Below are 16,036 nucleotides of genomic sequence, written 5' to 3'. Positions count from 1 at the left end.
AAGGAGAGAGGAAGAGAAGGGTAGGGGGGTTAGAGAGAGAGGGGTGAGGGGAAAGGGGGCGGCTTGAAGGGGTTAAGGGAGAGGGGGTGGGGAGGGGGGGGGAGGGGGGAGTGCGGGATCAAGGAGATGGGGCGGACGTGTTCGTTGAAGAGGGGAGACACGGACCTGTTGAGGAAGGAGGAGGAGGTTGTGGATGGAAAGTGTAACGGCTCTAAAGCTTGGATGACAATGAGGGGATGTGGGGAATTTTGAAAGTCGGGCGTCCCGCTTTTTTGATTTTGAAATTCGCAGCAGGCAGCATAGATCTCAGCCAATCTCGTCCTGTCCGGTGACAGGCTTCTCCCCGATGTGCTGCGCTTACTGTGCACCCTGAACCAGCATGTCATTCACACCCCTGCATCTCCGTCACGTTGTACGACTTTCAAGTCTGCCTCCACACTTCGCCGTTTGGCATGGGTTTCGGCAAATGCAGCGCCCTGCCCCCGAGCAGAACCCATCATTGCAAGTCCTTTTACTGGGATCTAAGTAGTATCGTCGCCAAGGTGGGTGCCTCCGCACCTCACTTCTCTCGCATACACCCCACCTTCCACTCTTCCGCTTGCTAACCTCGAACATTCTCGCTCCAAATTCTCTCATCTCCTTGTATGTAGTCCCTCTGTCTTGCCACCTTTCTCGTCGTCGAAGGGCCCCGCCGTGTCGTAAGCTACGCTGCGAGAAAACCAGAGGTACGCGTCGACGTCCTTCTCGATCCAAGCTTGACTCTACCACTCATACGAATGCGCTCCTCCCACCGCGAAATCGCTCACCATTTCCTCCTTTACGAGCCCACCGTTTTCCCCCGCTGCAGCCCAAACCACTTTTCACCTGCCGTCGCTGGGGTTATCGAATGTGTGCCTGCGGCCATCACTACTACGATCACGACGACAGAGCTCCTATCAGCCACCTTATCCCAAAAGACCCTGAGCTTGTCCCTCCCCGCCCCAATCTTGCGGCTCCTCGCAACATCGTACCCCCTGTTGCACAGCCGCGGTCCCTCGTCGCCCCAGACGATCGAGTTCCCGACGATGTGAAGCTAAAACGCACTCGGACACGCCATTGGTACTGGCCCTTTTGAATACAAGCACATATCAACCGTTTTATAAAATCATGACATCTTCCCGTAGTTATTGCAGCCTACAGACTCCCAGAGTGCCTGGCGCAAAATGATCGCATGCGGAAAAACGCCTCCGACAGAGTCTGTTTCGGGGCCGCAAACACGATTCGTACAAAATTCTTGGCTTGGAAACAGCGCCCTGGTAGCACAAACACCGCCTCCTCCTCCAGCAACTTTTCGGTAAATTCCATGTCATCCTTGAACCCCAAAAGACCAACGTCAACCTCCGCCATCGCATACATAGCCCCTTGCGGCTCGATCAACCTCAACCCGCGCGCACCTGCTAGAGCCTGCATTGTGAATTTTGCGTTCTCCCTAAGCTCTTCCATCACAGCCTTGAAGGCCGGGTCCTCCACGCCCTGCGCAAGAAGGGACGGCAGAACTGCTTGTGCCGGAGAATTGGGGACTAGCATGCGCGTCGTCAGCTGACGGATGCCTTTCCGCACGCCGCCCATCTCCAATACGTCGTTGCGATCGTGAATCAGAATCCAGCCCAGACGCCACCCAGGAACTACAAACTGCTTACTGATACCGCCCACGCTCAACACTGGAACATCAACAGATTTGCTTCCCATCGGCGTAAACTCGCTTTCTGAGAAAAGCATATCTGCATACACTTCATCAGCAATGATTGGCACTTTCAGCATAGATGCCGTTGCCATCAAGTCCTCGATATGGGACGGAGAAAAAACAGAGCCGCACGGATTGGACGGATTATTCACAACAATAGCCCGTGTCCGCTCATCCGCAATCTCCACCAAGCTCCCGAATTCAATCTCCCAGTTCTTATCCGGGTTAGTCTTGTAGTACCGACACTCAATGCCGTAGCCCTCTGCGATAGTTCTAAACAATGGAAATCCCGGTTGTGGCAGCAGGATATTATCGCCCTCGTTCGCAATGGCCCCAATTGCTGTCTCCAAAGCACCAGACGTTCCGCCGGTTAGAACAACGTCGTCTGACGTCAAAGGTGACGCATCCGTCGTGTACCGTCTAGCAACTGCAACCCTCGCCTCTTCGGACCCCATTGACATAGTGTATCCATTGGCCTTATCACTTTGGATAACCTCACAAAAGCGCCTTTTCGCATGCTCGCAAGCTTTCAGGTTGCCGTACACAGTCGGGTCTCCAATCGACAGCTTGATCAGTTCCTTATCCGGGTTGGGCTTCACCTCAATGTTCTGAATGAGGTTGCGAATGGGGTTGATCGTTCGCAATGATCTCTCTGACGCAAGCACCTCCCACCCATCTTCACTACGTACTCCCCATCCAGATGGCGGAGGTTTATCATCTCCAATGCTACCCGAACCAGTCCCGTCCGTCCACGTTGCACCACGGCTCGTCCTTCCCTCCGACACGCCCTTAGTCCCCGTGGTCTGGCTATCTGACGAGGCCATTTTCACGGTTGACCCCACCCGCCTATTGTGCGGCAGCTTGCCCCTCTGCGACTCAAGCATCTTCAACGACACAGACACAGCCTCCTCCCCCGCCCTCTCCTCCTCTCTCACCTTCGCCCTTCTTCCTTCCTCATCCCACACCCTCGTGCTTCCTTGCCCCCCCTGGGCGACCCCCCCAACCAAATAAATTTCACGGTAACACGCCACGCAGATCTCTTCGCCCTTTACCTTCCCTCTCTCCGAAACGGCCCTGCCACACCTCGGGCATGGCGGATTCCGGGCCCTCTCATAGGCCATCTGCAGCCCGAAGAGCGGATGTCCTGTCCTCGGCGCACGCGCATTCTCCAGAATCAAAGTGCAGGCATCCTTCGTCAGCGCATCAGACCCATCCTTCTCAAAATCCACAACGCTGGCGCGCGCGAGCGAAAACCTGGACAAACTCCGTCCGTACTCGCGCTCCTTCGCCTCCAACATCACGCCCAACTGACCCTCCGACGCGACAGAAGCCAGTTCGAGAGAGGGTGTGATGCTTCCGCGAGCCTCAGCCAGGCGCGAGCGGCGGCGTTTCAGCATACCGAGACGGCGCTGCACGGCAGCCACGTCCACCGGGCGAGGCTGCGGCTCGCGAAGTAGTGGGTTCAACTCCGGAAATTGGGCCGCGTCCCCAAGCATCGGGGGGTCATCGGCAAGCGTACCAGCTTTCTCGGTGGGAGGGAATATTCCAGAGGCCGTCTCGGCATCCGTAGCCTCACCCAACAACTCCAATAAAGCGGTCTCTTCATGCGACTCCGATTCAGTAGACTCAAGGCGGACCTCACTCGTGGCGATGCTCAAGAGCTCATGCGGCTCCAGACTCTGCCCACCCGCGCCGGCGAGGATCTTTTTCAATGCAACGTGCTCCTTCGACTGGGCCGGTAGAGAGGCAGCATCAGTTCCCAGGTTCCGAAGCACTTCGGCAAGCTTGGGGGCATAGTCAGAATCGGACGGAAGATGGGAAGAGGGGGATGGAGAGGCGACGGCGAAGACGCGCGGGCGGCAGGATGTATAGCGGCGGGGGGGCGGGAGCAGAGGGATAGAAGTATGGAACGCGAGGTGGTGCATATTGAGATGAAGGAGGCGAAGGTGATGGGCGAGACACGAAAGTGGGGCGCGACGGTCTTATGAACGAGGGAAGGGGAGGATGGTGACGGACGGCAGTAGAGAACAAGAGTGGCTTCGTGAGATGTGTGCCACGCAGGGAGCGTGTGGGGCATTGCTGTGAATAGTGCGAGCTGGCGAATGTCCATCTTTAAAAAAGGTTCTCCCATTTTTCTGAAAGGCCGAATATCGATATGTTGACACTCCCTCAGGGAGTGTCTTAGCTTGCCCGAGTTTGCCCGGGTTTGCTTGCCCTGAGCCATGATTTGCACTACTATTGGCTACTGGGTGTTAATATATGATTTGAGACTAAGTACGACGCTACACTGCAAGCTCAAGTTATGTCAGTGTGTAATGACAAATGTCAATCATATATTGGCTACTTTTGTAAGTTTGTAACTTTCGAATTTGGACGCTGTGCTCCGGTGGACGCAGTGCTTGCACCTTGCCGCAAACATCCTCAACTCCCCCTTTGCGAACATCTATGCACCTGCAATCTCGCAAAGGCAACCCAACTCCGCGAAACACCTCTTTGCCTACCACTTTCCTGAAAATGGCTTCCACACCTCAATGCCACTTGCCCCGTTCTCCGCGCCTCTGCCGCATCTCTCCGACCCCCACCATTCGGAAGACGGGGGCCACCAACGCAAAGTCTCTCACTATTGCTTCCTCGTCTGCAGCGGGCGTTTCTGATCAAATGTTTTCCCCGCCTGTTACAGTCAAACTGTTTCAGGCGGTTGAGAACGTTCCCACTCCAGTCTCTGGGACATTCGTTAAAAATCAAGCCGAAAGCCTACATGGATTTCAAAGTCAAGAACATGACGTTAGCAGGTCCACTAGTGAGGACGAAGATGGTACCAGAACGCAAAAAGGGGTAGAAAGTCTCACAAAGGTCTTTAGTTTTTTGTCAGGTCTTTGAAAAGATGATTTGAGGAAATGGGGAGATTGTGGGGTCTTAGATCGGCCGCGAACAAGAAAGACCTCGTCTATCGAGTTTTTTTGTTCCTGAAGGACCGTAGTGGTCGCCGTCTAAACGTTTGTGGGACGATGGCTACGAACTTGCACTGTCCCAGCTTCGAAAAGTTGCAAGACTCGCACGAACGAGGCATGCCTTGATTGGAGGTCGCCTCCTAGTATCGAGCACATGAAAAATGCCCTGAAGGGCAGTGGGGACACGTTTGGCATTACGGACAGGCCATTGGGACGATCGGAAAGTAATTACGTGCCGGATCGCGGTGAGGAGGATGAGGAGACGCCGTCGGACCCTAACTTTACCATATCTGAGTTTTCGCGACTTATAGTCCTGATGGGCGACGATAAAAGGGTCCGGTCGTCACTATATCGGCTGGGCAGGAGTTGAGGAGGGCTGAACTTGACTCTAGTGGCTCGAGGGATTCTTTTTGGGGAATAATAGAGGGAAGGTTCAACGACTCATCCGTTTGCGTTCGATTTTCATTTCAGGGACATGCGGAAGACGCAGATCCCGCTGCAGTGCCTCTATGCCACAGGAGTGCTGATTGTTTGAAGAATCATTTTAGGGATGCTAAGTCTGTGTTTACTGCAGCTTTAGACAGGTGGATGCTGTCAGGTCAGAACGATCCTGAAAGGTTCGTGGACTTTCTGTCGAGGAATGGAGAGGTTCTCTAAGCAAACTCAAAACGCGCATTAATTATGTTTGTGGTGGCCCGGCTCGGGACACCTTTTGAAGATACATTTTTTGTAGAGATGTCCAGCAAGGCCATGTTAGACAGAGGTTATGAGGCGGAGATGAATGCATCGAGAAGGGAAAAAGAAGGGGAAGAAAGAGAGGCTGAGAATGCCCAAGCTGGAACAGATTTGAGTCGAAAAAAGAGAAAGAGCAGTGCAGAGATCGCGGAGATTGATGTAGTATAACGACCGTCGCGCGCGCGGGGAGTTTATTAACCGTGCGGCCGTGCACGGTGCACACGTGGGCGGGTGTGCCCACGTGTAGGGAGCGCGCGCGTGTACCAACCGGTCGTGGCGGGGCGCACGTGTACAGTAGCACACGTGTCGTCCGAGCGGTAGTCTAGGCGTGTTACGTGTGCGCGTTTGCACACGTGTCGTCCGTGCGGTAGTAGTAATTACGGCGCTAGCTTTTTAATTGTGTGCAGCACCCGGCACGCACTAGGCGGCAGGTACTGTACTACTGTACTGGGACAGGTGTCCGAGGCGTCCCTCTGAGGGGTTAAGACGTGGCACCGGTCCCCACCAGTAAACTGGGGCAAGCTCGCCCCCGTCCCTTTCGCGCCTATATACGTCCGTTTCGGTTGTCTATCGCGCGCGCTGGCTTCTAACCCGTTACCGGTCGCTCCCGTTCACGCACCACGGGGCGACTGCGCGTAACCGGCCAGTGAGCCACTCCCTTTTCGCGAGCTCGTCCGATCGGTTCAATTAGCGCGTCGCGTCCACGCCGCGTGCTCCCTCGCTATAGCCTCCGCCTCTCACCCAACCCAGGGCGGAGAGGAGTTATACCACAATTGACGCGGAAGGGAAACGGTTTGTGAGAACATTAGGTTGGGTTTGGCGCGCCATACTGGGAGAAGTTCGTAAGCTCTTGAATGAATTTCTTCCGGACGGTGGAGATGGCGCGGGCCGTTTGCCCGAAAGGACTTGCTTCAAAGATGGTGACGCCGTCGGAAGTGACCGTGGACGGACTGGAAATGGTGCTTGCTGCATTGAAGGTGATGCTGAAGGCAGCAAGCGTTCACTTGATTGTTGTGGGGAGAAGCTAAGGATTCTTCGAACTGGAGGGGCTGGAGGGTGGTTGGTTGGAGCGGATTGCTCAAGCAAGAGAAGCATTTCATCGAGGTTGTGCTGCGTGGATGTGGTGGCTCCGATTTGGTTTTGCCGTTGAGGCTCGAGATGGTTTTGATCTTGATCTTGATGTGGAGGTGGCAACTGCGATTGCGATGGTGTGGTGTGAAGCGAATGTTGCTGAGACTGGGATTGTGAATTTGTATCCCAAGGTCTAGAGGTATCCGGTGTGTGAAATTGTGAACTCTGAGGGGTGTGCGGTGCATTAGTTGGCTGGAGGGGAACATAGATCTGCAAATATCGCACCAGACTGCGTGCTTGTCGAAGCGACAGACACCAGAGACTTGGCCATCCATGGCTGTGTGAAGTGCATCTTTGCGGCAATCCGTGGTATTGAGGACCCAATTCATCATCTCGTTTCGGCTCGTTACTGCGACATCATTTTCGTCAATGTTGCCCTTTTTGAGGAGGGAGGTTTCGAAGCTCTTATTGTACTGGGTTGAGTTTAGGACGAAGACGAATGCGTGGTGTCCGTCGTGTCCAGACCGGTCACTCTCCTGTGCAAAGTCGACGAGGCTTCTTGCGGCGCCAAGATGAACTGTTGCTCGAACATCCGGAACATCTATTCCGGTACCGAAGGCGGACGTACAAACCATAATACGGAACAGAGTTGAAGGTACGAGGTCCTTGGTTGTTATGATGTCGTAGAGCTCTTTGTTTGCTGTCCAGTTGTTGTGAGCCTTTTCGCGAGCTTCGTTAGTGAGGCCGGCATGATATATGAGCGGCTCGACTGCGAAGCGTTGATTGGAATGGGCAACACTTCCTTGTGTATATGCGGCCGTCAGGGCTTTGTGGAGAGAAGTTGTTTCTTGGCGGGTCAGGGCGAAAGCGATGATTCTATATAATTTGGGCAATGGCTTTGGGGCGTTGGTGCAATCGAGGAAGTGCTGATGCAGAAAGCTTACTGCATTCATCTTCATGACTTCTTGTGCTGTGGTAAAGGAGCTTTCAGGAGTGCGAGTGTTTAGGCCCGGGTCAGAGTCGTCACTGAAGGTATGAACAACAAACTCGAGATTCCTTCTTTGAGAAGGCATTGAGAAAAGGAAGGCTGTGGTAATGCCGTGGCGCTCTAGAATGATTCTTCTCTCGCAGGGTGGGACGGTGGCACTGAGGCGTACACGAGGGACTGACTTTGGGATGATAGAAAGGGATCGACGCAAAAACTTCAATTCAGGGCGGAAATGTTGCCACATGGCTGTGAGATGAGCCTCATCAATGACTACTCGAGCGAGCCTGTTAGTATCCATAAGTCGAACAACCAGCTCTTTGAAGGACGGCCGCGCCAACTGTTCGGCCGTGAAGATGTAGAGGTCCGCAAATTCCAGTGATCCTTGTCCATTCGCGCAATGTGATGTGAGTAGGGCGAAGTTTGTCGCGCGCCTCATGTACTCCGATACAAGGGCCTTGAGGGGAACGACTACGATAGTGGACTTGATATTCTTTTCCATGAAAGCTGGTAGAAGGACAGGACTGCCATAGACTTGCCTGATGCGGTGGGCATCAGTACGAGGGAATTGTTCTGCGACGCGGACACAGTGGCTGTGACAGCGAACTGCGTTTGAGACATGAATTCCGCAGATTTAGAACGTGTGGCCTTTTTGAGAGCGGACAGTAGAGGCCTGACGAGGGGAGGGAGGATATGGTTCGGGGGGTTATCGAGGCGAATACTGTGATTGGGGTGGGACCCTACAGAGAATTTGTTGGGGAATTTGAGAGCAGATGGGTTTGGCTGCAGTTGTTGCAGTTCGTTTGCTGTGCTTCCGTTGAGAACATGAAGGAGGGGCTTCGGTTGATGAACCTGGAAGACAGGCTGCGGCTCATGTTGGGATAGCGAGTCACTCGAGACTGGAGTTGCTGTGAATGCTGCAGGGGGAGCGGTTGTGAAGAAGCGCGGTCACTATAAAATGACGGCAGCTTCAGATGGCGGTGCCATTCATGGGAGAATTGGCGGTGCTTTGTTAGCGTGGCGGCGGGACAGTCGGGCATTAGCGAGGTAGTTCGTCCGTAGTGTTTGTGGGCGATAGAGGCGGTATGCGCAGCTTGTTGGTGTCCGGCTGTGATGTGTTCTGCCAATATGTCATTCATGCTGCTGTGGAGCTTATTCTGACATATAAGCGGAACCATTCCACTGGTGAACTGCCTGTAATCCTTGAAGGAGATGTGAATGCTCCTGGATTGCAGGACAGTCCTGATGACCTTTGTGACACGTGCGGGTGAGAAGCGTTGGCCGTTGTTGGCGAATAAGAATGTCCAATGGGTTCTCATGGCTTCGTCACCATGGAGAGCTCTGACCATTTCGCATTCCAGGAGGCGAATGACCGACAAGTATGAGATCATTCGGAACGAAGTTTGCTTGTCGGGGAATCGGTACACCGCGCGGTTGTAACCGAGCGCGGCCCTTGACTTGCAGTAGCCAGGGTTGAACAAAATTTCGGAGTGGTGGCCGATGAAGATGTTCCGGATGTTGTTCTCCCCATTTTGTAGCCCATAAGTGCATATCTCGGTTGCGCGACCGGGAGATCCTGACGAAAAATGCATCATAGCAAGTAGGGAGTCTTAGATGATTTGACAATGAGCGAGAAACTGCAATACTCCTGTTTTCGTCATTCGAACACCAGCGACCTGAATTTCTCGGTCTTGACCAGAGGAAGCAGTAGAGGTAGGGGATGGGACGAGACCGGATGCCTCATCTTGTGTAGGAACCCTGCGCGGAAAGGAACATGTGGGGTGGACGCAAGGTGTGCGATGGAGGTAATCGGACGATGGATTCATTAGAGCATGGAGGAGATGGGCAACGTTGGCCTGCATCCAGGAAGCGTGGTGAGTGAGGGAGGAGAGAAAGGAAAAGCCAGGAGCGCGGTTCGTGGGGTCGTCACGCAAAGATAAAACGAGTCGTTGGAAATCAGGAGGAAGCTCGGCCCCCAGAAGACAGTGTTCGTAGAAGAACTTGTCGAAAGTCTTGTGTTGGTTTGTGATGATCGTCCCCAAAAGAGGCATGGAGAGGTGGTGAGATTTGATAATGCCACAAGGGTCTTGCTCGTGAATGGCACAGACGGCGAAAGAGATTGGACCTTCCTCATGTTTTATGATTCGCATGATGACATCCAAAGTTTTTCGTATGAATGTAGCGGCAGTGTTGGCATCTTGATCGACGGTTGCGATGATGGCAGCAGCTGGATCTTGGTGGTTGTCGTTGATGTCGGCGGCCGGAAGGGGCGTTTCTGCTACTCGGCGGAGTTCTTGAATCGCTGTCACGGAAACAGCGTATTGGAGGGCGGCAAGAATGTGACTCATGTCACCAGCTTCGGCGAGTCTGAGGGTCGGGGAAGTCTCGGCGAAGAGTGGGGCGGAACTTGCAACGACGGTAGCGGCGACAACAAAATTACGAACGGCCAAGTTGGTGAGGAGGTCGACATGCCTGAGCCGGACGAGGAGCAAGCTTTTCATGGCATCGTGAAGGCGACTGTGTAAGGCGTGGGAGAGAGTTTCACCTGGGGTCTCGTGGAGAGATGTGCGATTGAGCTCATGAAAGAAGGCGTCGATCGCGACGGAAGTCTGTTCATTACGGGAAAAGTCGGCGTCCCGTGTCTGATGGGTGAAGAAGAGGAGGCGGGCGACATGACTAGCATATCTTCGTTCTGCCACGGATTGAACCCGTCAGAAGGGCGTAGTGCCGTGGAGGTTTATCGCTTGACGAAATCCATGCGTGACGTCCCTGACGACCTTGGCGATACTTTGAAAGTATAGATGGACACAGGTTGCAACCGTGGATAAAGTCGCTTGAACGTCCTCCGTCGTGAGGGCACCCGTAAGCTGAGCTGCCTTCTCACGGCGTAAAGGCAGAGCGTCGAGGGCTTCATCAAAGTCGGTGATCGACAGGAATGTGTTGCGGAGGGCGATGCCGGAGTCTGCGTCATTTTCCTCCAATTCGGTATGAGATCATCGACCCGGGGCCAGGTCCGAACTGGAACACGTTAGACGGGCCAGTACGTCGGCGGCACATTGTGGAGCTCATAAGACGGGGAGTTGGGGTCTGGAGTGATGAGGTCTAGAGTTGAGTCGGTTGTTGTGTCCATGGGGAGGGGTGACGACACCGGGGCGGATTGGATGGGATCTTCTTCTTCTGAGTCAGGAATGCCGACGGCGACTTGGGAGACGGTGACCATTTCCCCGATTGGCTCTTCGGCCGTAACGGGAAAGTATTTGGTCTTGGCACCACTAAACAGAGACTGGGCGCGAACAGCACCGCGGCCAATGATTTGATCAACCTCTGTCGGCGAGGGGTTTCCGGGTGCATCAGGCGGGTGGACGGAGTTCATATGCTGTCGAAGCCGTTTCGGGGTGCCCTTGCAGGGCTTGCAAAAAGGACAGAAGTAGACTAGTTTGCAAGTGAATCCTTGAAGCGGGGGGAGGCTCTTGATCGGAAGAGTGATGGCCGGATCGGGGAGGAATGGGGAGCCTGCAAGTAGTCGTAAAGGAGCGGAGAATCGGTAACAGAGGTACGGTGGAAGGAGAGGGCGTCGTCTGCGAGTCTAGAGCGCTGTGCGGCCTGGGGAGTAGGGATGTTGTGAACGTGGCGCAAGTGGTCGCTGAAGGCCCTTGCGCTGGGGGACCCCCTCTTGCAATCGACGCAGACAAGGATGAGGGGGATGGAATGGAAGCCAACAGACAAGGACGTAGGTGCGAGATGCAGTGGCACCCGAGGATCATTGCGGACGAAAGCGGCGGCATGCCAAGGCGTAGTCATTGCGCGTGAAGTCGGGAGAGAGCGGGAAAGGAGGTGAGAGGTGAGGGGTTTCGGCGATGCGAAACGCTGGGGAGGAAGAAAAGAGGGAAAAAGAGAGAGGGGGTCAGTGAGTACGAGAACCCTGTATATTTAAACATTGCGTCGAAATAAGACCTGCGAGGGGCTCATACTGAGTAGGAGAACGGGGAGCCTGGGTAGCACAGAAAAGAAGGGTTGACGTTCCGATACGTGGTGAAGTTCTACGATGATGTGGAGAATTTGGCATAGTTAGTAGTGGGTGTGAAGGAAGTAGGGTCATGAAATTAAGGGTGATTACGTGAGTTGGGGAAACAGGTCGTTGTATGGCGTCAGAAGGGAATGGGGATGTGAATTTGATCTGTGGTTTGCCATAGTGTGAATGAGGTGCAGGTTGAGCAATTTTGCTTTTGGTTGAAGTTATGAGTGTGCATCTCGAATTTGAGATTAGGGGGAGGAGGGGGATTACGGGAACACAGTTGTCCATGTACATTCCTAACAGTGGGGGCCGGTGGCTGTATACTTCGAAGAAATACTTTGACCGACTTCCCTAGGCTGACGGCTTCCCAAGTCCAGGAAAATTCTAACTAATTGAAAACTAAATATTAACATTAAATGTATAATGATTACAACATGCGCTAATTAATAACGAAATGGCGTCCCAAGGACGCGGGGGTTTGGAGCACCATTGTCTGGATGATGGTAGAGCTTGTGCAACAATTAATGGATCATTAAATATTAACCTCAATTATTTACTAATTACAATATTTCTAATTAGGGGATTAATGGAGTAGGGGATTAATTAATGTCTGACACTGTCAAGCAAGAGTTAATAGCTGACACTGTCAAGCAATTACGCGGACAACTCCCACGTACAGCGGTCCTCGCGCACGACCTCCATTCGAGTTGGTGTGCTTGTTCAATGCATTGGGTCTATTTATTTGCAGACTTATTACTGCACTCTAGGGCATTCTAGACTTGGCATTGTGACATTGGGGCTTAAAGACGTAGTCGATTCCAGGATAGATTGGCAAAGGATATATAAGTAAAGTTTGTTGTTCAGTTATAGTGGGGGATTTCTCGACTATAGAGCCCTGCAGGGCTCTCAAAAATATCAAGGTACATCGCGCAGCCTTGCATGAGCAGGCAAAGTCTTTGGTATGATATGCAATGTTCTGTCGTGCAACAAGATTTTCAAAAGCTGTATGGGTGGCCAACCATACTGCAACTAATTTAATTTTTGCTAATTTTTTGGAGGTCGATTCCAGTATGGCTGGCCACCCATACAGTTTTTGAAAATCTTGTTGTACGACAAAAATGCAATGTATTACACGTGGCGAACAAAATGCAATGTACTACACGTGTGGATGACCAAAATGCAATGAAGTACACGTGGCGACCAAGATGCAATGTTTTACACGTGGCGACTTAATTAATGTCCGACAGTGTAATGTTCCGCGATCGCGTCCTAAGGACGCAAAGTTTCGGAGTACGATTGTTCTAATGATGGTAGTGCTCCACATTAATTAAATCGTAGTTAAATATTAACGTTAAATATAATGATTATAAAATGCATTAATTAATGTCCGACAGTGTAATGTTCCGCGATCGCGTTCTAAGGACGCAAACTTTCAGAGTACCATTGTTCTAATTATGGTACTGCTCGACATTAATTAAATAATAGTTAAATATTAAATTATTAACGTTAAATCTACGAGTTTTGATTTTTTTTGGGTGTGATTTGAGTATGATTCTAGTATGGTTGTCGCGTGACAAGATTTCGTTTTGCTGTATGGGTGGCCAGCCATACTACCGCTTTATTAAATTTTGATAACTTTTCGGAGGGTGATTCCAGTATGGGTGGCCACCATACTAACATTTCCTGTATTGGTAATATAGTGCTGACTTGTGACAGGGAGACGAAAACGGCTCTATATCGAACCCGGCACTATAAGAAAATTGGAATGTCGACCTTTTAATGCCACTTTCCTTGCATCACTGCTTTGGAAGTGTGGTTCCGTGAACTCTGATACCCTCCGATCCACGAGGGAGCGGGTGTCCGTCGGATACTTTATTGCGTCGCGACTACGGTATGCCCTATTGGCTATGTCTTATTACTGTGGTGTGCTGTACTGTCGTCTGGATGTAACCACACGAAGGACGCCCGCAGGGCGCTATCCTGGAAAAATAAGGACTGGATGGGCTGTTAGAGACGGCGTAGTGAAGAAAAGGATATGCTTCGGAAAAGTGTTTGGGCCAACAGTCGGGATTTGCTGGTCATGGTTTGCGAACCACGACTAGCAAATCTGGACTGTTATTTTTTGTTAGAATTGCAGACGTTTATACTTAGCTACCAAAAAAGGGGTTCGAAGCTCATAATGAGTTTGGAGTACCAAAGAAAAGGGGTTCGAAACTCATAATGAGTTTCGAACCCCTGCAAAAAAGGGACTCGAAACTCAAAATGAGAATTGTCTCGAAGTATGTGCATGGGGCGCTTCAGGGGCGGGGCAGGTACTGTACTGTGCGCATGTACAGTATCCTCATTTTGAGTTGCGAGTACCAAAAAAGGGGTTTCGAAACTCATAATGAGTTTCGAACCCCGGAAAAAAGGAACCCGAATCTCAAAATGAGTTTGGAATGATTTTCACTCACTTTTTTCAAGGGTTGGATTGGAAAATGAGCGTTCTGTGCAGTTCTTCGCGCCAGAGCCTGAATATAATTCCGAATTTACCGGAATTTTGCACCCTTCACGACCTTTGTGTAGCGCGTAAGACCTATTGCAGAGCGAGGTCCCGAGTGGAGAGCAGCTTGGATATTGGATTCTGGTGCTGCTACCGTCTCAGTTTGAACTCAATTTTAGAAATCCTTCGAGTTTGCGACCTTTACCTATTTCATTGTTTCGACTTGGGATTCCTTTACATCTCTGTGATCAAGCTTCCTCTACCTTGTTTCCTAATACATCCACACTTCCTCGGTTCTCTCCCTCTCCGTCACATTTCTTCCATAGCCTAATTGGCATCTTCGATCTTCAGCTAGGATTGTCGCACACTGTGGCCGCTGTTCGCAATTTCCGACATGCCGCCGCGAAAATTGAAGAAGCGCAGCTCTTCTCCCCCGACAGCCGATGCGGAGGGGAACAAAAAGATCCGTGGGTCGCCGAGGTCGCCGAGGTCACCTAGGCCACCGATATCCAAATTTCCTCACCCGAATAAGAGCATTGTGATGATGTCCGCGGTGAGGCCACCTCAACACACAAAAATGCGCAGGAGATTGGACTTTGCAGAAGAAATCGGAGAAAGAACGGAAACCGATGGGAACACATCAAGTGAAGAAGCAGTCGAAATCCCGCTACCTCCTTTGAAGTCAATTCGAATCAACATTGACAAGTCGAGCAAGGACTACATGGGTGTGATAAAAAAGAAGACTCAAGGAAAGAAGACTCAAGGAAAGAAGACCCAAGGAAAGAAGACCCAAGGAAAGAAGATCCAAAGAAAGACGACCCAAGGAAAGAAGACAAATACGAAGAATACCGCCATAAAAACCTCCGAAGAAGAGATAGACATGATTTCTTCGGGCTCTTCGGTTGAGGTGATAGACGGGAACGACAAGTCCATCACTCCCGTCAGCGGCGATTCGAGGCCCCCCCAAAGAGATAATTCGAGTAGCAGTTCTGCCCTCTCGTTCAAAACTCTCAATGGACACAGTCAGTTTCTAACAAAAACTGACTGGGAAGAGATATTGTATGATTGTAGTATATCGCAAGCGACAGAGTCATCGAAGCATCTCAAGCAAGCGAGATTGACGGACGATCCTAGCAGATTCATGTCAGTCTCAGAGCTAGAACGCGAAGTGAAAGCGGCTAGAGCGCGCGAAGCGCAGCTGCAGGATAGACTTTAAGAGTTGCAGAGGCGTATTCGGAACTACGATAATGTGCGAACTTAGAGAAGGAAAACCTTTAAGATAATATGGTTGCAGTCACTGGAATTCTCTATACATATGGGATCGACGGATTGAAGTCTAAGCCGCGAAAATGGTACCATTAATGAGGATTGTCCGGATGGAAGTCCAATTGGCTTCTGAGAAAATCTGTAAAAATTATGTAAAAGCACGGGCCATTTTACTGTAGTATGATTTTTTCGGATAGAAGTTCGGGGTCCGCGGATAGAAGTCCAATTGGCCGGATGGAAGTATTAATCGTTGTTGTGGCAGCTACAGGGCAGCCCAATTTGCTCATCCTGCACACCTCCGTAGCCAACCTCGTCTGTGTGTGAGTCCGAAGTAGGAAAAGGCGTCCACCAGGGCTACTGTTGCGGCATTCAATCTTTCGAAATCTGTATCTCGAAAGATATACTATAGTGCCGCGTGATGGGGGCTTATATGTATGCGTCAACACTTGTTAGAAAAAGATGCACAGAAAGAGCATAACAGACCCCACTTCGAACGCTTCTGTTCATCGTTGGTGGCCCGCGCTTTTCTAGAAATTCTGGAAGGACTATAGATAACTTATGTTTCAAGACTATAACCGTATCTTCAAATCGGACATCATTCACACATACAGAGATGTTGGCATTTGAAAACGAACCGCCCGGAACAAATTGCCTCAGAGACAAACCGCAAGAAGTTTTCTCTTTAGGATCATTTTCGGAGAACAATCTGCCGGCTTCGTTCACGTTTGTTGTTACTCCTTGAAATCGTGCATGACGCAGCCCTAATACATGCGTGCAGAGCTATGTCATGTTCATTATTGAGAGACAC

The 16,036-nt window shown here is 51.4% G+C and overlaps 1 protein-coding gene across 1 annotated transcript; it reads right to left on the bottom strand.

Moving 5' to 3' along the window:
* Positions 1-1,173: 1,173 nt before the first annotated feature.
* On the bottom strand, positions 1,174-2,547 carry CHC_T00008863001 (tyrosine aminotransferase). Its single transcript, XM_005713760.1, has one exon. The coding sequence runs from the start codon at positions 2,545-2,547 to the stop codon at positions 1,174-1,176; it is 1,374 nt and encodes a 457-aa protein (XP_005713817.1).
* Positions 2,548-16,036: the final 13,489 nt, after the last annotated feature.

Source organism: Chondrus crispus, genomic scaffold (genome assembly GCF_000350225.1).
Source record: "Chondrus crispus Stackhouse genomic scaffold, scaffold_147, whole genome shotgun sequence".
Taxonomy (NCBI): Eukaryota; Rhodophyta; class Florideophyceae; order Gigartinales; family Gigartinaceae; genus Chondrus; species Chondrus crispus.
This window is presented reverse-complemented; position numbering and strand designations above follow the sequence as displayed.

Bases quoted from the DNA above. Each gene is read 5' to 3' on its own strand.
- CHC_T00008863001 (XM_005713760.1), bottom strand. From the start codon at position 2,547: ATGGCCTCGTCAGATAGCCAGACCACGGGGACTAAGGGCGTGTCGGAG.